General features: G+C 41.4%; 1 protein-coding gene across 1 annotated transcript in view; it reads right to left on the bottom strand.

The window, feature by feature from the left end:
• Window positions 1–5,161: 5,161 nt before the first annotated feature.
• The window catches only part of GRID2 (glutamate ionotropic receptor delta type subunit 2), a 662,777-nt gene continuing 644,385 nt past the window's right edge, over window positions 5,162–23,553 (bottom strand). Inside the window, exons 15-16 of the mRNA XM_056490497.1 lie at window positions 12,028–12,268; window positions 5,162–7,898 (exon numbers count right to left, since the gene is read on the bottom strand). Coding sequence (XP_056346472.1) covers window positions 7,476–7,898; window positions 12,028–12,268 — 664 coding nt within the window. The 3' untranslated portion in view covers window positions 5,162–7,475. The remainder of the gene's footprint in view (window positions 7,899–12,027; window positions 12,269–23,553) is intronic.

Below are 23,553 nucleotides of genomic sequence, written 5' to 3'. Positions count from 1 at the left end.
TTCTCTTTTCAAACAACCCATATAAGACACAGCAGACTTAATACATATATGGAGAGACCTACATTTGTCAGATGATATAAAAAAAGTCTTAAAAAGTGAAGACTGCAATATTTATCGAAGACAATAAATGTATCTTTCAAAAGTCAGATTTCCAGATGTATCTCCTCTTATGTCCATCTCTCTTTTATCTTGGTGTTAGAAAAACAAAGCTCCCATATCAGCTCTACTTTTTGTATTGTATAGATGGGCTGACAGGATAATTTTTGAATCATATAAAGGGGTTTATGGAATTCTGTTTTGTTGGCAGGAAGGAGGTAAGAAAACTTCATCTGCAGTCTCCTAAACCTGGGGAGACATAAAACCGGTATGATTCAGAAAGGTCTGTAAAAGTTCGAGCAAGACAAACCATTCCAGTGTTGCCTGAGCACTATTTCATAAAGTAACATGCTTTCCTGTTACACTACATCAATTTCTTGCTGTATTTGCTGTCATGCCACAGAGACCATTCCTTAAAAATGTGTCAGATAGAAGGAGTAGCAAGTAACCACATTATTAGCTTTGTTCACAGTATTTACTTTCTTTCTCCCGTTCCCCCGTGTGTAAGCAAAAGAATTAATTAGTAACAACATGGGTCAGCTGTGATTACTCTTACTGTGGTCCACAGTGAATATTCATACCCAGAGAATATTCAAAACCAAACAAGACCTCCCCACTGTGTGTGTGAAGAAGCATGTCCCTGGTCAGTGGGGGAGAAAGGCAAACTTACCAGCGGTGGCAGGGCTACAATGCACTCACAGAGCTGCTCGCTCCTCCTTTTTTTTTTCCCCTGGCATTTGAAGGGACGTGAGCAAGACTGGCTTGCAAGAATGCAGCAAATGTAACACACAACCCACAAAAAAAGTGTTGTGGTTTTTTTTCTTTTTTTTTTTTTTTTTTTTTTTTTCCGGTAATGATTTGTGTATTTACCACCTTCTCATTCCCGGTAAAAATGTTTGTGTCAGGATCTTCTGGCTGCTTTTGGCTGTGCCGAGTGGGAAAAAGGGTCTCTCTGCAATCTAGGGGAATAAGTGACACCTCTGAGTCTTTCTTTGAGTGGCAACAAAAATTAGACCCATGTGGGGTGTTTTCCTATATGTAGAAGGACAGTATGATATTTCCAATCCAGTAGTACCAGCATGGTGGATTGGAATACTACACCTGTGTATCTAAGGTGCTGCTGCAGCCCCACAGGGAGGGAAAAGCCGGGCAAAGCTCAGCTGACCTATTGGGCAACCAGGTGTGAACCCTCAAATTAGGCATGTGCGTGTCTTGGGAGATTTTTGCTCTGAAATAAATCCTTGTTTCCTTTCTCCTCCTGTTCTCCATAGCCCACCAGGGCTCTGGTGCTGGGGTCCCAGTGGAGGTGGAGGGGGTGCACACAAGCAGCTGGAGCAGAGGGAGCAGTGGCTGAGAGCCCGGCGCTGAGCACTCACCTGGGGGCTGTAACACGAGGCACCCGTGGGGCTGTGGAAGCAAACCTGCCTGCCCCACCTCGCAGGGGCTGTGCCTGGCTGGCTGCCAGGTGCCCACCAAAGCTGCTGCACCCCTCCCCTTTCCTCAGCTGGACAGGGGAGAGAAAACATTATGAAAGGCTCAGGGGTTGGGATAAGGACAGGCAAAATCACTCACCTATTACCATTGTTGGTGAAACAGACTTGAATCAGGGGAAGATAAATATAATTTATATCAAATCAGATCAAAGCAGGGTAATGAGAAGTAAACCCAGATCTGAAAATGTCCTCCCTCCACCCCTTCTTTATTCCTGGGCTAAACTTTACAGCTGATTTTCTCTACGTTCCTGGCCCTCAGTAGCCCAGAAGGACCAGGAATAAGGGCTGGGGTCATCATTGTCTCTGCTGCTCCTTCCTCCTTAGGGGAGAACTCTTTGTATTTATCCCATACCCCATACTAGGGTCCCTCCCACGAGGGACAGTTCTTCATGAACTCCTCCAGCATATGTCCCTTCCACAGCGTGCAGTCCCCCAGGAACAGACTACTCCTGTGTTGGTGCCCCACAATGTCACAAGTCCTGCCAGCAAACCTGCTCCAGCATGGGCTCCTCTCTCCATGGCTCCTTTCTCCTGGCAGAACCTGCCAGGAGTCTGCTCCAGCATGTGCTTCCCACAGTATTCATTTGGGCATGCTCTGCTGTGCTGTTCTCCACGGGCTGCAGGTGGATCTCTGCTCCACCTTGGACCTCCATGGGGGCAAAACTGCCTCAGCATGGGTTTCACCACTGGCTGCAGGGGAATCTCTGCTCCAGCAGCTGGAGCACCTCCTCCCCCTTTTTCTGTCTGACTGGGGCTTTGCAGGGCTCTTTCCCTCACCCATTCTCACCCTCTCTCCCAGTGGCAGTTGCTCCTGGGCAGTAGCATTTTTCCCATATTGACTCTGTGATCCATGAGGCACTAACATTGTTAGTTGCCTTATGCAGTGGCAGGTCCCCCTTGGAGCTGTCTGTCATGGGGTTTCTCAGACACAGAGGAAGCTTTGGGCAGCTTCTCACAGAAGCCATCCCTGTAGACCCCCCCACTGCCAAAATCTGGCCACACAAACCCCAAACAGCTCTCATTTACTTGACTGCCACATCAGATGCTGCAGGAGCCAGGAGAGCAACCTAGGGAAGCACCTGCAGATGGATGGTAACTTCAGGAGCTTGATGACTGTCTCATTCACCCCCAAAACCTTTCATTAAATAATGGGCTTGCCTTTTAACTCTTTATTTTGATTTGGAGGGTCAGTCTTTTAATGGATGATGGCTGGATTTGCAAATAAATCTGTTGTTAACTTTTGTTTTGGCATAGTGCAGCACTCCCTTATCCCATCTTGTGTTGATGCATCATCTTAGAACAAAGAATGGGACACAAGTGTTTACTTTTTTCTAAGAAAGAGGAAAAATTCTCATGCACTGAAAGAAATGTTGGCCTTACTAGTGTTGGTAGGAATAATTAGCTACAGAAGGGCTGAACTGTGATGTCATGATGGAGGGGTGTCCTGTGCTTGCTGGGCTGCAGGTAGCTGTTTTTCCACTGGTATGGCAGTTATTGATCCCAGAAAGATTGGTTTTCCCCTTACAGCAGTGAATTGGTTCTAAGATGCTGAATTCTTGATTTTTTTTTCTTTTGACAAATGTTGCAGAAATAGATTCTGTAGTACACACAAAGTATTACACCACTGTGATGAATGGGAGTGGGGGGCACAGATTTTGCCAGTCTTGACAGGTAATATATTTATTAACTACACCTCTTGAAAATTATTTTCTTTCTAAATTAAGCTCTTGGTTCCTGGAATTTTGAGGTGAAATTGGTAAAATTTTTATGTTTAGGAATTTGTTAAGCTACGAATCACTTCCCCTGCTCTGACCTTCTTTTGGAGGCTTCTATTTCTGACCTCATGAGTGATGCCTTGGGTGAGATATAACAAGCTGATAGATTGTCATGATGTCTTCACAGTTGCCCACTGCTGTTGTTGGATGTGACATGTAGATGTATGTGTTCATGCATGTGTTTATCAAAAATTTTGTCTGTGACTCAGATTAAGGGGGAGAGACTTGGTTTTGACATGTATTTCAATACTGCTCTGCAGAGTGAAGAGGAAACATGAATTAGTACTGGGAGAAAAATGGTTAAAGCAGGGCCATGTTGGTGTGATGCCTTTGTTGTTTTGGAGACTGTTTATTTTGTTAGCTACAGCCACAAGCATGCACAAAGGAAAATGGTTTACTTTTCATGTCATCAGCTTTGAGCAGAGTGAAGGAATTAAACTTTCTGGGAGCATTAACCTCCAGTAACTTGCAATGACCCAGTGAGTGTTCACAGAAAGGATGTTCTCATAACTTCATAGCATCCTATGTAAGTAGGAAAGAAAAAGATACTGTGGAAAATCTGATTTGTTCAGGGAAACAGTCCTAGCACTTTTTTTTGGGTGAAGTCAAAAGGGAGACACAGGGGACTTTGGCACTGGTTGTGCTGCAGCTGTGTCCCTCAGGGCTGCAATCATTCACTTGGTTGGCTCAGCAGAACTATTTATCTCCAGGTGTTCATGGCTGGTCAATAGAAACATCTTTCTAGGTGATTCTGTGAAATCAGATAAACGTGTTTTCTTCCACTGCTCACTTTTTGTTTGTAGTTGGTATCTCAAAAAGGTCGTATAACTGCAGATACCATGCAAGCAACTCATCTTTATAAACAGCTGGCTTGTATCTCCAGTGGAGCTGCTGCAGCAGAAACACTTGGCAGTCTTTAACACTATTACTTCCCTGGAATTTGCTGTAAAGAAAGGGAAGTGTCATGTAGGGTTCACCATGGTGTAGCCCATTATAGACAGTACATCTGTCATATCTGTAAAACTACCTGGCTCTAGAGAGATGTGTGTGTGAGTGTGACAGAGACATATTGCCTCTATTTAAGTGGATGATCCCCTGGGTGCCTGCTAAGCTTAATAGAAAACTGTAACAGGTCAGGAATATTATTTAAGTGAACAAAATACACTGAATGTAAAATGCCAGGAGACAAACTTTGGTTGCTGCAAGTTAAATTGTCATGGCTGATGTTATTGCAACACAGTGTGCTAATGGTTAGGTCATTAGTTTAAAATGTTAATGAAACTTAAAGACTGAGAAAGCCATCATGAATGAAATATGGGCTACTTTCTCTCACAGTATAACTTCTGTTTTTTAGGCAGTGTATGTCCAGTATCAGAGAAAACTAACCTCTGTGCAAATAAAGATGGCAGAAAGTGATTCTATGAAAATAAAGGCCGTGCTCCAAGAAAATTCCTGCATTATACTAAAGCAGAAGGTGGGATGCAGTATTCCTAAAAATTATGTCCCATACATGTCAGTGCTAAGGAACTCTAAACTTACTCTCCAAAATTCTGTTTGTAAATGGTCTTTGAAATCTAAGCCTGACATTGATGAATATGGTAAAACTTGGTGTTTTCCACAGATGCTCTTCACTGAGCTGACTCACAGCAGCCTGAGGAGCTCATCCCACTTCCATTGGCTGAAACCCTTCTGTAGCAGAGCAGCAAATCCATGAGTACATTACTTTGCCATAGGCTGAAAATCCCACAGCACTCAGCAATTGAACTGGAGGAAACGCAAGTTTAGAAAACAATTTTATTAGACAAATTATTTAGACAAATTATACACAGAAAGCTCTGCCACTTGTAACTGAGGCCTCCAAAAAGTGTTTTGTGTATCTGTATAATAGGCAACACATCAAAATAGGCCTATTTTAAATATAGTACATGGTTAACAGGTTTTTTAATAGCTAAAATCACTGCAACATCTGGTATGTCCCTACGTAGCTTGTTGGAAAGAAATTTTCTCTTTTTTTCCTGTTTTTTTTTTTTTTTTTTTTTTTTTTTTTTCTTCTTTTCTCTTTTTTTTTTTTTTTCCTTACTCAGAAGTGTGAATGAGTTCATGAATGTTGCAAGGGGGAAGCAAGTTGTGCATGCTTTTAGACACTTGCTACCCTGGAAACAAAATGGCCTTTTGCACGATAAGAATTCGTTCTGCCTTACACAGTAGACAATATTTGAAGATTTAGTACAAAAAACAGTGACAGTACAAGATGCTCCCCCAGAACAGAATTAGCATCAAAATAGAATAGATCTGAAGAATATACCTTTTAATTTATCCTAAAGCAAATCACATAGGCTGATTCCTATTAATCTTAGCCAAAGAATGAGTTAGATTAAAATAAGTGTATGGTTGCATTAAAAAGAAAACCAAACCAAAAAACTCACAGGATAAACTGCTTGCTTTCTACTTAACCGCATTTTTAGTTTAAGGATTACAAATTGAAAGCTCTTCCTACGTTTCTAACAGGTAACAGTGTTACTTGAAAAAGCTGGTGCCAAAGTGGGCACCGGTTTTGCTCTCACTGCTGTTCTTATTCTTGCTTTATACAGTTGGCACTAATGTAAAAAATACATAGCTCCTCTAAACCTAACTTAACATAGAAAGGGTTAAACTGAGTGTCTGTTCATATTTTTTTCCCTTAGAACAATATGTGATTATAATTAAGGCCACATCTGTATATCTTGAGGGCTTTTTTTTTTTTCTCCACTAACACTATTATTGTATTGATCAACAGTGCTGACTTGGAAAAGGATTTATTGACCTTTGATCCATGTTTAACTGCTCTAGAGCTATATCAGTTGCTCATGAACATGGTATACCTAAGAGAGAGTTCCATTTGTTTAATTAATTAAAAGGAAAATAATCAAGATTAGCCTTATAGAATGCTCAAAAGCCAATGCAAAACCTAACCAAAGGAGTTACATCTAGGTACAAATGTTAAATTGCCCTGGATGCTCTAATAGAAAAGTATAAAATATGCTCTGTTGGCAAACGATGCAAGTCAGAATAATGTTAAAGCAACCTGTCTTTTCTAAATGAAAAGACACCCTGCACTGTACATCTCTCCTGTATACAACACATTTTTACTAAAGCTTTATTAAATGAATTGCAATAGCAACGGCTTCAATTTTATAGCTATATATACATGTATATATATATACACATACCTCTGGGTATATATGTATATATATATATGTATGAGATACTAATTTATTTAACACAACAGAGGCTTCTGCCATATGATACAGTTTACTGTACATAAGAAAAACTTTTAACACTGTACAATCACATAAAGGTCATATGCACTGTTGCAGTGCAAAAGTAGATTTAACTGTAGTCTTTACTGGCATAGTAATGGCTTTTTGTAATCCTACAAAATTGCATTCTTATATTACGGGGCCTGAATGATCTTTGAACTTCATTTGTTTTCTTTTTTTTTCCTGTTTTTTTAATCTTTTTGCCTTTTTTTTTTTAGTTTTCAATTTTTTAAACTGCAGGGTTTGCCTTTGGTCCACAGTTAAAAGGACACACAGCAGTGGAGCGCTGACTGGATGCAGCAGAGTACATGAAAAATACTTCAGTTATTGCAATTATAGTAAAAAAAGGCGGTGGGGGAGGAGGAGCAAATGCCCTTCTGTAAAGTAATCCTCAGGGTTTTCCTATGCATGAATTGCTGCTCGTTTCCTATATTTAAAGTATATGAAAAGCCTGAAGTAACCAAAACCTAACATGGTGATAAACAGAAGAATAAGTGATTCAAGTAGTAGAGAGAATAAGGGGAGGCAGAAGAGACCAGACTGAGAAAGCAGAGAAGAGGAGGAGGAAGAGTTGCTACTAATAATTCTGATTCTTAAATAAAATAAAGAAAAGAAGCCCAAAACAACCCCTAAACAGAAAATAACACCCAAACAAATAAAAAGAAAACAACCCCAACCCCAAACCACAACCCTCAAAACCAAAAAATGAGGAAAAGAAGAAAGGTTACATCCATGTTAGTCCCACAATATTACAGCTGCTCCTTGCAAAGGGAGTCCTAAATAAGAAACAGTGAAGAAACGTGTTCTGGTGCTCAGATGGAGGTGCCTCGGTCTGGGTCACTGCCGATGTTCAGGCCCAGGGTAGGAGTTGGTTGGTAAGGGATGGATGACATTGTTTTGATGGGGCTCCTGAAGAAGCCCCCGTTGGGTGCCCTGTGCCGGAAAGGGCCAGTTCGGTGCTCGGGCACGCTGCCGAAGGAGAATCCCGAGGCGGCTTTAGCAGACAGCGTGCGGCTCAGAGTCTGGATCTGCTCTGGTATGAAGGTGGTTGTGGTGATGTGAGTGTTCCTGAAGTCACTGATTTGCTCCAGTGCCTGGCGTGTGGGTAAAGTGTCAATGTCCAGCGGGGTCAAGTCAATCGAAGAGGTGGAGAACTGTTTATGGGGACTGTCGTCGTCTGTGCAGAGGCTGTTCACGCGCCTGTGGAGGTGCTCCAGGTCGATCTCCTTGTCGTCCTGGGGAATGAGAAAAACAAGAGGCACCACTCACCATCGCCATTTGTGCTGGGCTGAAGTTTCACAGGGTGATCAGCACTGCCCGGGGAGCACAAGGCACAATTAACTAGAGCTGGCTCTTGGCTGACAGTGTCCTGAATGTCACCAGCGAACTCCCCCACCGCCTGAAGCCAGGTGGGCAAAGCCAAACTGAGGCAGACCCTTACACCACAGCTACCTTCAAACCCTGGATCCAAACAACAGAACTCAAAGCACCACCGGTAGATTTTCAGGAAAAGGCAAGCTCGGAGCTAGGTGGGTTGGACTAGCAACAGCTGAATAAAAGTAAACTGCATAATCTCAAATGCCTGGAATGATGCCAGTTCTTCAGCTCCGCAATGAGAACTAAATTTGGATGTCAACATGGGAGGCTCTGAGGGATCAGGTTGCCATCTTTGTCATCCTCTCAGGGTTTAAGGGAGGGCTAGAAACTTCTCAGGTTCCTTTTTGCCTTTATAATGTAAATTGTGGTATGGAAAAGCTGAACATACAGAGAAAAAACCCAAGCGCTGGTGACTCATGGACATTGCACAGAAGGGAGTACACCAGGCAATTTTAAATTACAATGCCAACAGAGGGATTAATTATCTCCTTACCTACAAAGAAGCAATTCCATCTATTCTGATGGAATTATACTTTTGTGGGTGAGAAGAGAAGGCAGCCTGATGCATTTAGTATAATATATCATCGCTTCTCTTACCTCTGTCCCTTTTCCTTCTTAAATCTCTCTTCCCAGAGAACACAATTAAACATGTTTGTTTGTTATAATTGAGAATTTAAATGCACAGAAGTTAAAAAAGAGGAGAAAGCCCTAGGTGACCCAATAAATCACCTGTGTTGTACATACATATTTCTGCTGAACTGCAAGCTTAATTCAAAGCAGCATTAAGTACACACGAACAGGGATATTCCCTCAGTCTAAGTAGTTCAGCTAATTCAGAACAAAAATCAATTTCAACTAACCTTAAAATTTACCTTAATCTCTGTGAAATTTACTGGCTCTTCCAGGCCACTAGAAATATCTCACACTCTAGGACCTCACAGAGGGTAATTAGGCAGCCGATAGATGTGCACTGATGACTTCCAGCCTTGATTACTGAAATTCATTGACTGGCTTGATCCAGAGCTCCCTGAATCAATGGCAAAACTCCTAGTATACCGAATGGGCTTGAGATCCCTCCTTTCTCTAGGAATGACGTCAAGCACTCTGAAAAAGTCCACACCTAGAACAAACTGCAGGAGTTCATCTACTTAGCAGAAAGGATCACTGAACATTTGCGCTGGCACCAAGCCGAACACAGAGCCCGACTGGAAGGAGATTGAGCTCCCCTCCAGGACTGCACCCTCCGAGGGCAGGGACAGGGAGACAAACCAGGGAAAAAGGGGAAGGGAGCAGGGCATCAGGGATCTCCCAGGGACTGGATGATCACTGACCACAAGGGCTTTGGTTTGAGCTCATCATGGGAAGGAAAAAATGCAGTGCTCACTTCTCGGACTTAGCTTTCTGTCTATTGTTTATTCACAGGTGGACATAGACATGGATGCACATAACAACCACACAGGTGACATCAAATCCAAACGCATTCACCAAACGCTATCTCCTAAAAAAATTTGGAGCTGCACATGGATGCAGGAAAACTGGGGCCACATCAGAAGCTAAAGAAATATACAGAGGCTCGATTAGTGTGTGCAAGTCATGACTATGTCTCTGAGGGACAGTCCTAAATATTTTCCTTTTTTTTTTTTAAATTTTTTTTTTGTTTGTTTGTTTGTTTGTTTGTTTTTAATTTTGAAAAAAACAAACATACAAATACTTTGTAATTTAAAATGCCAATGGGGAAAAGATTGAAATTTCATAGTTTCTGAGCCTCTAAGAGTAACTCAAAATAGTCCTTTTTCTTTTACAGAGATGCATTTGGGGCTAGGGTCAGACCAGTGAAAATATATAAGCGGTGATAATCTCCCATGCTTAGCCCACAACCCAATCTCCACCCAATCGATACACCAAAATGAGACCCACTCACAGTAAGATTGTGCATATCTCCATAATATGATCTTTCCTCTTCTCTCTTGTGTGATCAGTAGTGAAACATTCAGCAGTTTTCACATTTAAATTATCATCAGGCTTCAGAGTCAACATCCCATTGAGATTACTGGGGCGGTTCATACTTCTCTCAGAGCTACTGTTTAAGGCTGTCTGCAGACTCAGGCAGACATCAGTGAATGGGTTACTTCTGGCACGCGACCGAAATGTTATCTTCGCAACCATTAGACAATTTTGTTTCAGTATAAATGCTTGCATTCTGGAGCACAAGATGGCAGCCACCAGGAAAAAGGGTTGGCTTGCTGACCACAAACTGGCCCAATCTGACCCCCGATTCTGGACTAGTGGCCTGGAAGAGCCAATGGATTTCATGGAAGCTAAAATGAATTTTAAGAAAGTTAGTTAAGATGTATTTCTTTGCTGAATGACCCCCACATCCAGGATAATGGGGACATTCAGCACATACGTCCACGTTAAACTCAGTTTTGAGCCAAGCTTTTAAATTTAACGTCGAGATGAGTGTTTAAATGCTAAGCTAATGACCATATAATAAAGATCATGGAGGCCAAATTATACCATTTGTGGAATGTACACATGTAAATTTCTCAGCATTTGAAAATGGAAATGGAAAATTTTATACTTGTGTAAAATATCTGTGTTGGCAGTTTTTTCTTTTCCTTTGTTATTAATTTTCACGTTTTGCACCAGATACATATAAAGTATGAAGTTCTGAAACTTTGTTTAAACAACGATCAAGTAAATTTTAGGGTTTTAAAATAATTTACCAGGTGAAACTACATGGTTTCCATTCCTGAGAAACCCAATTTAAAGACTAGAGATTCCTTTTTTTTTTTCCTTTTAATAATGGTCCGGTCCAGATCTTGAACAAAAAAGAAAAAAAAGAAAAAAAAAAAAAAAGAAAAGAAAAAAAAAAAGAAAAAAAAAAAGCTTGGGAATTAAAACAGGCAAGAAAAGATTAAATGTATTTTAACATCAGTGCCAATGTTGTCTAATTAGGTGGTGTAATTAATCCTGCCTGATTAGACAGCATTAGATTAGCAGGAATAAACACAATGAAGAAACTGCAGAGAAGGCAAGACCACTGCACACAAATTAACAGCAATACCCCACAAGCTACACAGATGTGCCTAAGCTACACAGACAGAAAAGCTGTATTTGATAGTGCTACATTAAAGCTCATATTTAGGTTTAGCTTTGGGTGTTGCTTCCAAGGACATTTTAATAAATCATTTTGTCCCTAATTTCTTTTTAGCATTTTGTAGAAGTAAAAACTTAATTATGAATATAAGAAATTTGGTGCAAAGTTGCATGAGGCTCAGATGGCTGGTAGAGGGACAAGTAGATTACCACAGGAAGGAAAGCATTATACATGCAGGTGTAGAAGCAAACTCATGTCAGGTGTAAAATAACATATTTCTCTGTGGCATCTGTACAACATCTTCTGAAACAAGCCTGTAGCAGGAGGTTTCAGAAATAAGTCTAGCCTGAACCTGAAAAATCTAATGTAGTTTTGCTTCCCTGGACTTCAGATGAAATAACAAGAACTGAAGTTCATGGAAGTCTCAAGAGCTTAATGTTTCTGAAAATGGGGACAAGCTTATTCAAGAAGCTAACAGCTGATTAAAGGGGGAAATTTTGCAAATGTGTTTTAAAAGACTCAGCCACTGAGCTTAGGGGATGTATTTTTCAAGAAGAAGCCAAGACACCTAGTGAGAATTAGCTGTTGCCAATGGGAACAATGAACTAAATACTGATGTATTAATAATGTACTATTCTACAAGTAACAATCGTGTTTTACTCAGAATAGTTGCATATTTATACATCATCAATATACATTTATTTTTATTCAAGCTTTTCTAGAAAGAATAGCTAGAAAGATTTTGAGGAACATCATTTACCTTAAAAAATCAGGAAGCTAATGAAGTATCTCTGAACTGATTCCCCGCCCTCTCTAGTGCTATAAAGTCAAGGCAGCAATCTTTAGGGTGCATGACAATTCCCCAGGAGAAATGGAGGGTCTAATACCTCTTTTGATGGAACCCGGGAGCCTTTCCTTTTATTCCACCACGTTTCCAACATTGCAATGAAACAGGATAGGACAATCCCTGCAGCGAGGATGCAGAAAACACCTGCAAAACTTTTTATGTCCAGGGCACCTCCTTTCTGTTTGGTATCCACGGATGAGTAAAGATCACACTGACCGTTCTTCGGCCACCATTTATGCTTCAGTACGTCCATGTCGCCATTCTGCTGCAGCTCCAAAATCCTTGGGGAGAAAGCACAGAGTCAGGATTACAGCAGGGGAGAGTGAGGGTGTGGATCTGACTGCCTGCAACCTTCCCACGTGTCTTGGAAAGCCAAGCAGCAGATGAACCTGCACAGACTGGTTCAGCCAGAAAAGAAAGCTTGGGTATGGGCTTGCCTGTCAGACTGAGCATATGGGTATCTATGTTCCACTCCAGATACAGCAAAGCACACACAAATCTCTTTTCTTCTTTTAACAGTCTCAATGAAAATGTTTTACTTCCTATACTGTATTTTCTCAATCAGCTTTTACTAGTCTAGGTCAACTGACTTTCATAGTCCATTAGGTACCTGACAATATTTTGCATCCTAACCATTGGAGAAGAAACTTTTCAACTAAAAAATCAGAAGGAATATACATTTCAGATTTACCATATTACACACCATGTTGTGGTAAACTGATCTTTTATGGGTTACCTTCCTTTGCTGCTTTGGAGAGAGAGCAAAACCATCTTATTGCAGTCACTGATGACCTAAACCAGTCTTGCTTAATGTCAGAATGCAACCTGAAGATAAGTGATTGCACAGGAAGGTTCCTTGCTGTGGAATTCACTTGTCCTTGGACCTACATACCCAGTCTGTGGCCAAGTATTTACTAGACAAATTGCAAGGACAACATATTTAACTAGATTTCCCTAGGATGAAATGTTTGAGAAATGAGAATTATATTTGGAAGAATATTTTCATATTTACTCCATTTATTTCTGAGGAGAGTGTTTTGTTGTTTGTATTTTTAAAGCATCCAGAAATGACTAGGGTAACTTCTGGGTGCCTCTGGTTATCCAAGATAAAAAATTCAATGGTTACACCTAAAAAGAATAAAACAACAGGAAAGCTTTCCTTCATGTAATAAATTTATTTTTCACTTGTGTTGGAAGTGCAAACAATTACTACTGCAGTCACTTGACACAGCATGCAAAATGCCCAAGTGCCCACCAACCAGAAGAGGTCTGAGATGTTGCTACCAGAGAGTGCACTGCAGGAAGAAGGAAAGCTGTCCCACAGCTCAGTGCAGTGGTCTGGATCAGCCTCAAAAGGGAGCTTGACTGCACCTGGGGACCACAGGGAGCTGCTCTGTGAAGGTGACTCAGTCTCTGATGCTGCTTCAACAGGTGGTTGTGTCCAAGAGGCCACTTAATTTGCTACAGCACATCCAAATGACCACGTGTTTGTGCTGTGGTCTTGCCAGGAATGGGAAGCTTGACACAGCCACCAGTGGCTGAAATCCCAGCACAGGCCTGGAGGGAGCTCCCAATGCACACCCAGTAGTATGGCTGGTGGCTGGGATCATGACCTGTTCAGAGGGGAGCAGCTTGTTCACCCCTGTGCTGTCCCAGAGGGAGAAGTGCCCTAAAGGAACAGGTCACAGGTGATAAATGTGTCCTTAGAGATGCCAGAATCACCTTGTTCATGTAGCTTTGAGTTCGTAAGGAGTGGGACAAATTCTGTGCAGTTCCTGCTGACAGTACATTGCTCAAGGTCCCACCCTGGAGAAAGGTATTCAAGGTCAGAGTCTCCTGCACTTCTCTCAAACCCAGAGACAGCTTAGGGAAGCCTCATCCTGAAGTTTTCTGATGGAGCAGGTGCATCTCAAGGATGGGAGGATTCTCTGTTTTGTGGCAAGGGACCAAATAGCTGTTACCATAGCTCACCCATGCTCAGGTGAGCTTTGGAGGGAAGGCACCATAGGCAGGACTGCTGCCATTGCTGCCTGTTGGGAGTGTGTAGAGAAGCTGGAATTAGACCCAGTAACAGGAGGAGATGCAACTGGGATAAACTGGAAGATAAGAAATTCCAACCAGATAAGAGGATAATCAGAGAGGTCAAACAATGGAACAGAGAATTTATGGCATCACCACCCCTGGTGAAATTCAAAGACCCAGAGCAAATTGACCTGCTCTAAACAAAGGGCTGAACTGGAGACCAGATTACTCCTCTGCAGTTGCAAACAGTGTCCATACACTACCCTCGATTGTGGCATACAGTCATTGAAAAGAACTCACCATAATTCTGTTTCTCACTGCCCTGGAATCCTGTACTAGGATTTAGGCAAGTATTTTGGCCCAAATATTCCATTCTGAGAGGTTAGCAAGAGCAGACAGCCAGCTTAAACAGAACTCTTTTGTAGAAGTTCTTGTGGAGTAATAGTCAATTAATTTTCAATGCCTAATATAAACATATGTGTTTTTATATTTAGAAATTACTGTACTATCTACCCAAGGCAGTAAAGAACATCCATGGGCTTTATTTCTTCCAGCAGAGGCTCTAATCCCTAAGCAGGGCTATTTTCTCTTTTTTATTCAGTCAGGAATAGAATGAACCATCCAAATGATTGCTCTATTCTCATTAATTAAATGATTCTTCAGTTGTCAGTATAATTCCTGATTACACAAGACATCTTCTTAACAAAAAGCATTTGCATAAAGACACTGAGCTTTGGCTTGTTCCTTAACAGAGATTTATTCCTAATTGTACCCCTGGTAATTATTGGCAATTTTCTTTATGGATGTAACATAAGTTCAATTCTTTAAAGGAAAACATAAAAAATGGAAGTAGAAATTGTGGTATTGGTATCATTACATGGGAGAGCTCAAGAAGTGGAAAGCTTATAATGAAGCCTTGTAAAATTGCAGCTGCAAACAGATGCTGAGAGATAAAAGATATATTGAGAGAAAAGATAAGAGCACTAATATCTAACTATATTAATGGCACGTAGAGAAAGAGGGAGATCCTGCTTCTGTGAGGCTTCAAAAACACTTTGTTTCAGAATTCACCTGTTTGTGGAATCAAAATAACAGTTAACATATTAAGGAGATTTAACACTTCTAACCTGTTGCTATTTATGAAAGTTCCTATCTTTGTAGCTCATTTTCAGAAAATGAGCTTTTCTGGAGATGCCAGGGAAAACAAAGGAGGAAGGGAGGTTCCTTGCAGGCAGGCACACGGGCAGAGCTATCCCTGCGTGCTGCAAGCAGGCTCCCACACGATGGCACTCTTTCCATACAAATACGGATTTCCCGCAGCTCCTGGTGGGCTCCCGATACGCTAATCAGATGTACCTGTTGGGTGGCAGACACTACAATCAGTTTGTTACTTGATTTTCAGATTTAATAAATGACTAAAGTAATAACGCATTAACGAAATGCTCTGAATGATAATGATGTTCTAATGCTATAATTCCAGCAAGCACCTCTCCTTTCTAGCCCCAGATTTTTACAACTGAACTTTTTTCTCAGTGGCCTTGGCTCTTTTCAACCTGCTTATTAGTACAGAGAAGTACTGCAAGACACAAGCCAGTGGAAATTAATAAGCAGGGTGCATGAATTCCTGATATTTTGAAACACCATAGTCTTAAAAAGCTTTCACAAGAAGCCTATATATTGAAATAATCTGATTTGGCCAAAAATCATGACCTTTAAAACTTGCTTATGGATAGAGTGCAGGTCTTGAATATATTTTTGTTTAGTAAGCAAAGTGCTAGAGCTACATTTTTCAAGGCAATGACGTAAATTTATTGAGCTGCACAAACGAAAATGTCTGTGTGCACTTTGATTTGGCTCTGAATTCAGAGTGCCAAGTGATGTCTCGTGGATATAAACACAGAAAACTAAAGCTGCCTGTGGTTTCCAAATCTAACAGGGATGTGAACAAATCCTAGTGAATCAATGGGAATAGGGTCCCACTTGGTAGCTATGTACTTTGCTGCTGGCAGTGAAATGGAATTACTCCTCCAAAATACCCATAGATAAAAAATCCCAACTTAATATGATAGCAAGGTGTCACAAATGCTCTGAAATTGAGACTTCTGTGACAACACCCTTTTTGATTTAATTTTTTTCTCAGATATCAGTAGTGAGCACGAGATATGAGAGGCCGTTTACAATGATATTGGAAATGCCAATGCATGTTCTGGTATGTCAGAGGTGACTGAATATCAGCTTCCTGCACCAGGAACATGTTGTCCAGAGGGATAACTTCCCTGTTGGCACTGATAAGGAAGAGCATGTGATGAGGTGCTTGGCTCTAGTCAGCAGATCAGACTGCTGCAGAGAGCAGATTTGCAGAGCCAATGTAATGAATGCCCACTGTTGAAAGGGGGGGAAATGTAAATAATAAAATAATAAAAATGCTGTAGTTGTGTACATTGGTGGCTCTGCCTCGGGTCCCAGCCCTTGTGCTGGATCCCAGGGGGCTCACATGGGCTGCCTTTGGGAGCACTCAGTGCTTGCAGATGGGATCAGGCCTCTGGTACCTTCTGCAGTGGCTAGCCAAAAATCATTCCTCAGGCAAAACCTTTTCACTGGAGCTTTTCTATCAAAAATCTGGTACAAAGTCCACAGAATTTGGTTCTCCTCTTCACGCAAGATACATAACTAAGCTGATTTGTAAGCATTCTTCAGTTATCAAAGTAGACAGGTAGACAGGGACCCATAAGGAGCATTTGTGGGCTTTTTGTTTCAGAGTAGCCTAAATCTTTCCTATTCACTGCAATAACTGGAGTGATGCCAGCTCCTGTTGCATGTCCCTGAGCAAGCTTTAGGTTTTGGCAAAGCAGGCTCCTCTCTGGGCAGCAGAGCAGCTTTCACTGGTGCCACCTGGGATGCTGGCTCGGGGCTGTGGTGCCAGAGAGGGATGGCTGCTGCCTAGCCTGGCTTGCTTCCTCATGGGGAAGGAAGCTGGAAATAAGAATGGAGAGAGGCAAGTGGGACACTCTTGGAGTCCTTTTCATCTCCTCTCCCACCTGTGGTACCTCACTGTCTCACTGAGACCTGGTGAGTTTTCTTGTTTTGCCCTCATCCTTGAGGCCTGGCAGGAGACACACACATTGATGATCAAAGCCCTGACTTTGATGCCATAAATCATATTTGTAAGATGTATAGCATCATATTTCAGACATAAAAAGGACCTGTGGGAAGGCATAGGGCAGAAGTCATTGTCCTGAGGTGAAAGAAAGAGGGGAGCACTGCCAGTGCCTGCTCCTGAGTGGATGAAGTGATGTTGGGAAAGCTTGCAAAATAAGCAAAGCACCTGGAAGCAGAGATCATTCTATATCTATATCTATATATCTATATCTATATATATATCTATATCTATATATATATCATCTATCTATATCTATATCTATATCTATATCTATATCTATATCTATATCTATATCTAGATCTAGATCTAGATCTAGATCTAGATCTATACCTATATCTATCTATGTCTATATACAAGCCCTTCCTTCGACCACAGATCTTGATATCTGTGAGAATTTTTAGTTCTGAAGAGACTGTTTTCTGTTTTCCTGTGTGGATATTTTTTTAAAGCCAGCTTTTTAATGAGCTGCCAATCATGGGCTCCATGAGAGGAAATTTTGTGTGCCAGCCAAGCGCTGCCAGATTAGACAAAGCAGTGCTCCCTTTGCACCCATTCCCACCACTTAACCCAGCAGAAGAGTGCCCGTGGGTCCAGCTGCAAAGCCTGTTTTGTGGCAGGGACTCCAGGCAGATTGAAGCCCAGCTAAGTGGAGGCCCACGAGGGCAGGCAGGTGGCTGCCTTCTGATGTGCCCTTCAGCAGTGCTCTGCACCAGACTGCTGTCAGCAGGAAGGCAGTGCACTGAAACCAGGATAAGCATCTCGCCTTCTAGAGATGACAGAAGGAGCAATAGTAAACCAGAGCTGCTGTTCAGCATTGAGGATTTGCATATCAAACAATATTGAAAGAGATAAAGCAGCTGACCTTCTGTTTTGTTCAGCAACAAACCATTGCCTTCTAAAGATGCAGCACTCATCACTTCAATCCCATAAATTAGTATCACTTTGTTCAATTTAGAGAACTTCTTTTTACTTGAATCTGTTGCATGGATACTCTCTCTCAAATGCAGAAGGCTAACCTTAAATGAAATGGACTCTGCAGTAAAATGAGATATTAAGTCTATTTATTATATGACTGGTGGAATTTGATAAGGACGGCTCTACAATAGTTTTGTTCAAGCTGAACAACTTTGCTGAATACATACTAACAATTCAGAAACCTACATAAAGATAAAAACCAAGTTATTAAAGATCTTCTGCTTACTTTTTATACAGAAAAATAGAAGTGAGCTTTAATGGCCTTTCACTGTGAAGACCTTTCCTGCTCAGGAGAAAGCAGCGATAAAAGTATTAGTACCTATTTATAAATCCCAAATGACAAGAGAACATCTACAGACAGTTGCATAAATATGAAGAGTTCATTAAGCTCAGTGCTGTTATGGTAAACACCAAATTAATTCATTATGGCCAGTCACGGTACACCGCCAGCCTTATTAAAACAAAGAAATGTACTTTCAAGGGACATTGGCTCCTGTGCGCTACCCACCATCCAGCCCTCTTTTGGAAAATTACTTGAAAAATGACAGTTACTAAGATTTATTAAAAATTCAGTACTTCATGGCCACATGAACACCCTGGACTTAATTTTCCTCTTGCTTTCATTAATATAAGCCAACAGCAAGAGCAGGGACAGCTTGTGGAGCCTGCAGAAGAACTGAGCAGGCTTTGATGTGCTCCCCTCCACTGGGACAGCTCTGCACTCCCTGTCCTCGGTTTGCCCTGGGTAAGGTGTCTTCCCGTGCTTCCCAAGTTGCCTCCAAGATCCACAGATCAGTTGTGCTGCACAGGACTGCCACAGGATGGAGAGACAGAATTTTCTAAATTTACACTTTCTTCTCACTGTCCCCCACAACACTGGAGGCACTTAGAAGTGATATTGTGCCTTTATGAGAAGAATTCATGATTACATGCATACCACTCAAGGACTTGAGTTGCAGATCCCAAGGAGAATGTAAGTAAATGAGGAGCTCCTCTCTTATCTGAAATTAACCAATAATTTCACACAAAATCAGGAAACCCCAATGTCCAAAGTCAGCAGGAGTTCCATCATTAGCTTAGAGCGCACCTGGGAGCTTCAACCTTTCTGGAGAGGCTGTGGCATCTTTCTGAATCAGTACAGGATACTTCAATTAACCAAAAATTGAAAACTTGGAATATGCCCTTTCAGCCACTGCATACTTCTTAGCTGTGTTCTCCCTTAACTCTCACCTCACTGAACATTTCCTCCAGTGTCACCTGCCAGCTGACCCCTGCCTGAGAATCCCTGTGGTTAACAAGCCATGTAAATTACTGTTCTCCTGCTTAGCAGAAGGGAAACAATTGAAACAAACACTTTAGTTTGACTTTGTTATTGTTTTTTTTTTTCCAAGATTGAGATGCAAACAGTTTTTAGGCTCAATTACTATTTCAAAGTGCATTCTCAGACTTTTTGGACACAAAGCAATAAGTCAAACACCAAAAGTTTGCATTAAGAAAACATCAAAATGAAATACTAAAATATTTGTCTTTCCTTTTATGGAATTCTTTTTAATTAGATCATAAGGAATAGTTTCAACTAATCTGTTTAGACCCTCTGCTGATGTGCTGTGAGAAGGATAAATAAACTAGCACTGGACAAACACACAAGCCTTGTCTTCAGCTAAGAGGCAATTGCATTAAAAATCAAATGATTAACATCTTAAGAGTTTAAGAATTGTGGTGACTAGTGAACTTCTTTTTTTTAATATTGTATATGTTTAGTCTACCTTTAAAAGGCAAGCACTTATTCCAGCTTTGACAACATGGTATTTGCTAATATCAAAACTGGGCTCCAAAGACTTGATGAGGCAGAATGAAAGCGAGCAGAAGAGACACAGGAGAGCTGGAAAGGAAAAGACAGGGAGCCCACAGAGACCCAGAGCATATGTGCAGTCAGAAAGGCAACACCTTGGGTGGTCTTTGAAAATGTCAGCAGCATCCTTAAGCACACTGTGATATTTGGGTTATTGGGTGCAGGAAAAGATCTTTCATTTCAGTGTAAGAACCTGGAAATGATCATGTTTGCTTGGAGTCATGCTTCGGGCAGTGCAAAGCCTCATTCTTATCCAAACTGCCTGCATCTATATTTTCAGAAACAGAAGACACATCAGCTACACTAACTCCCTTGAAGTGACAGTCCAGAATAGCTCTTTATAAAAGTAAGAGCTCTAGGTGGCCCTTGCATATTTGACATTTATCTGCTATTTACCTAAGCAAATATGACAAAAATTTCTGGCTGATGATTCTCTCATGTTTTAAACTGTTTGTACAGTGCTATTTTTTAAGCCCTTAAAAATTGAAAACAAGATCTTCAAAATTTCATTTTTGATAGTGTTTAAATGAATGATTTACATACCTTGACTTAAATATAAAAATTTGGATTTTAGAGACCCCAAATCAATAGCTTATAGCTATCTCCAAGGTGAACAGAGTTGCTGATAGAATAGGAGAGGCTAGACAGATAAATACAGAGTCTGAAGATCAAATCACAGTAATACGCTTTGTGTCTGAAATCTGACATTTAAAAATACCTCAAATGCTTTTATCTTCTTGGTACTTCGTAACAGTAGTGAAAGCTTCCCACATTCAGGGTTTTAAACACACTGAGGTTTTAAACCACTACTTCTGTACATGAAAACTGCAATAACCAACCTTATACATTTGGACATATACTGAGGAGACTCTCCAGAGAATGCTTTGGACAATGAAAGTAAAAATATTTAAGATTACTGTATAGGATATATTATTACTCCAAAACTTAATTCATAATTTTGATTTGCTCTCCCAAGCAAATAATTTCATGGAGGAACCATTTCTAGAGATACCCTGAAACACATTCCTTCTGTAAAGCCTTTCTCAGATCATACAATGAATACTCTTCAAATACACACAGCAGTAGAGAAGCTATCCAGGGAAGCCTAAGGAAAAGCCACAGTTCTGCCTAGAAATTGTAAGAGTCCCTGCTGAGTTTACCAGAGGCACTGGAGAGTGGATTGGACTACACTTTAAAAAATGCTATTTTTTATTCTGCACCTTGAGGTTTGAGAAATTCGACTTCTGCTGTTAAAGCTAAAGGTGTATCAAACCCCACTTTTGAAACAAGCTGGCCCAGGTTACAGACAGATCTGCCTGAGATGGACACCCTGGAAATATTGCTTAGGGCACCTTGGCTGGCTTGGGCTTGCTCTGCCTACCTTCCCTTCCAGCCTGCATCAGGTTAGACTTCCTCAAAGACATGAGACCATAAATGTCTCTACCTCCATGAGCATTCAGATCTTTTAATATCCGCCAAAGGAGGGTTTTAACCTCTCCTAAAGAAGATAATGAAAGATAAAGTAGTACAACTTTGCGAGCAAGGAGCTGCCTGAGTGCAGGGCTCTGCTCAGTCTGTGCACAGCAGAACCCATGGTCTGTGCTGCTGCTGCCTTTTGCAACCCTGCTGCTCTTGTGCATGGGGAGATAAGGCAGGAAGTTGCTCTTCTTCACCAGATGGAGTGATTACTTTCAGGAAGGCAGCAGCATGCCAGGCTGCCACCTCTGTGCCCACAGGTTTTCTGCCAACAGGAGAACTTCCTAGTGATCAAAATCCTTTCCCATGCTCTCCCAGGGCTACCAGGAATGTGGAGAGGTGAAAAAGCCCGGCACAGAAACCCTGCTAGCTGCTGGTGTTTAGGAAAGTTAAGAACTAATGGTTTATTGCCCAGCTTCCACTGGGGTGTGTGTCCAGAGGGGCTGCAGGCTTCTTTGCATGATAGGAATCAGGCTCTAAGTAGCATGCTGTTTGCTTGAAGGATCACAATACTTGAGATTTCCATGTTATGAAGAAGTGTCTTGATAAAGAACCAAGTGCCATTCAATCTGGATAACCATCCGCAGGAGGACTGAGTGTTTATTCTGTTAATAAAGGCATCTCCCTGATAATGCTGCAGTTTTTCAGGAGCTTGGCTATATTCTCATCTCACAAAATTTGCCTAATCAGGTCCCCTGGTCCCCTCTGCATTGCAATAAGGAAGTGTTGTACCTGTTCATGTGTGTAATGCTTTCTTTTTTTTTTTTTTTTTTTTCTTTCTTTTTGGCTCTGGATTTTAGTGCTTTGGAACAATGCAGAGCAGTCAAGACCTACCATTACTTTTGTTGCTGAAGGAAGCAGAGCAGAAAGGAACTAGTAGGAAGATCTGAAGTTTTGCATTTCACCTCATACCTTTTTTTCCCCTGAAATGTAGGTCCATATTATTCACACATTGATTAGTGACCTGAAGGTTACATTCTATCCAGCTCAGGAGAATAGGAGAAAGGAAACATAAGCTTGCATGGCAATGACAGCACACATCACTTGTATCTTAAAAGTATCCTACAGCTTGACCAACCAAATCTTCAATTACAGCAGATGCCTTGGAGCAAAAATCTTTCACAGCCAGCCAGACCAGCTAATGGGCTCGCTTGCCCTCCATTATTGTACCTCCAGTCACATCTTTTATGGAATTAATAATCCCACTTGCAGTTCTGCAATTTCTACCACGCGAACCTCGGAGGAAGAATTTTGGCAGCAAATAAATGAACCTTTCCCTCCTTCTCCCTTTACTCCCTCTCCAGTAGACACAGCTCATGAAGCAGCTTCCCATGCAGCTTCCCACAGGGGCCACTAAGCTGGGCTTGCTCATTGTCCCGTGACACCATGCCACAGCTGACTGGCATGGTTCACTGCCACTGAGAGAAGGCAATGCCAGGATTTCCTGTGTAATGTTACAAAACACATCCCATCATTTTCCTGTGCATTGTGCCAGATAAACTGTGGTTGAAAGAAATAACCCAGGAAATAAAATGCAAGGCATTCCCAAGTGTTATTCTATCATTTTCCCTGTGTGGAATGCCAATGGCTTTGTAGGAAATGTGACACTTTTATAGCATAGGTCAAAACCAAGAGACTTGGCACTGAGATTCAATTTGGATAAGCCCATGAGCCTGCTCAGTTGATCTGTGCATCTTTTTTCAAGATCAAGGGCATGAAGTCAAATTCTACAGCTCTTTTTGGTAGCATAGAGAAGTGAGCTCCTTTTTGCAGGCAGACAGAGCTGAGAGCTCCTGGGCCAGGGCTCCTTTTGCTGCCACTCTGCATGTTGTGCAGCTCTGAGCATGGGGCAAGTTTGGTGACAAACTCATCAGAGAGTAACAGGACTCAGAAGTAGAGTAGATGCAGTCAGATGTAGGGTTTGGAGGAGAGGCAAAAGAGAGGGGACCTATATAAAAAAAAGTCATCCAATTTTAGAGGAAGAATCAAGACTATCCTGACTTCTCTTGAAAAAGTTGTCTGGTAGGAGAGATGGAAGCATAAATGCCCAGGTATTTGCAACCCTAATTTCCCAACTCCAG

This window comes from Oenanthe melanoleuca, chromosome 4, assembly GCF_029582105.1.
Source record: "Oenanthe melanoleuca isolate GR-GAL-2019-014 chromosome 4, OMel1.0, whole genome shotgun sequence".
Classification (NCBI taxonomy): domain Eukaryota; kingdom Metazoa; phylum Chordata; class Aves; order Passeriformes; family Muscicapidae; genus Oenanthe; species Oenanthe melanoleuca.
The sequence above is the reverse complement of the archived record's forward strand: the minus strand, read 5'-3'. Positions and strand labels throughout refer to the sequence as shown.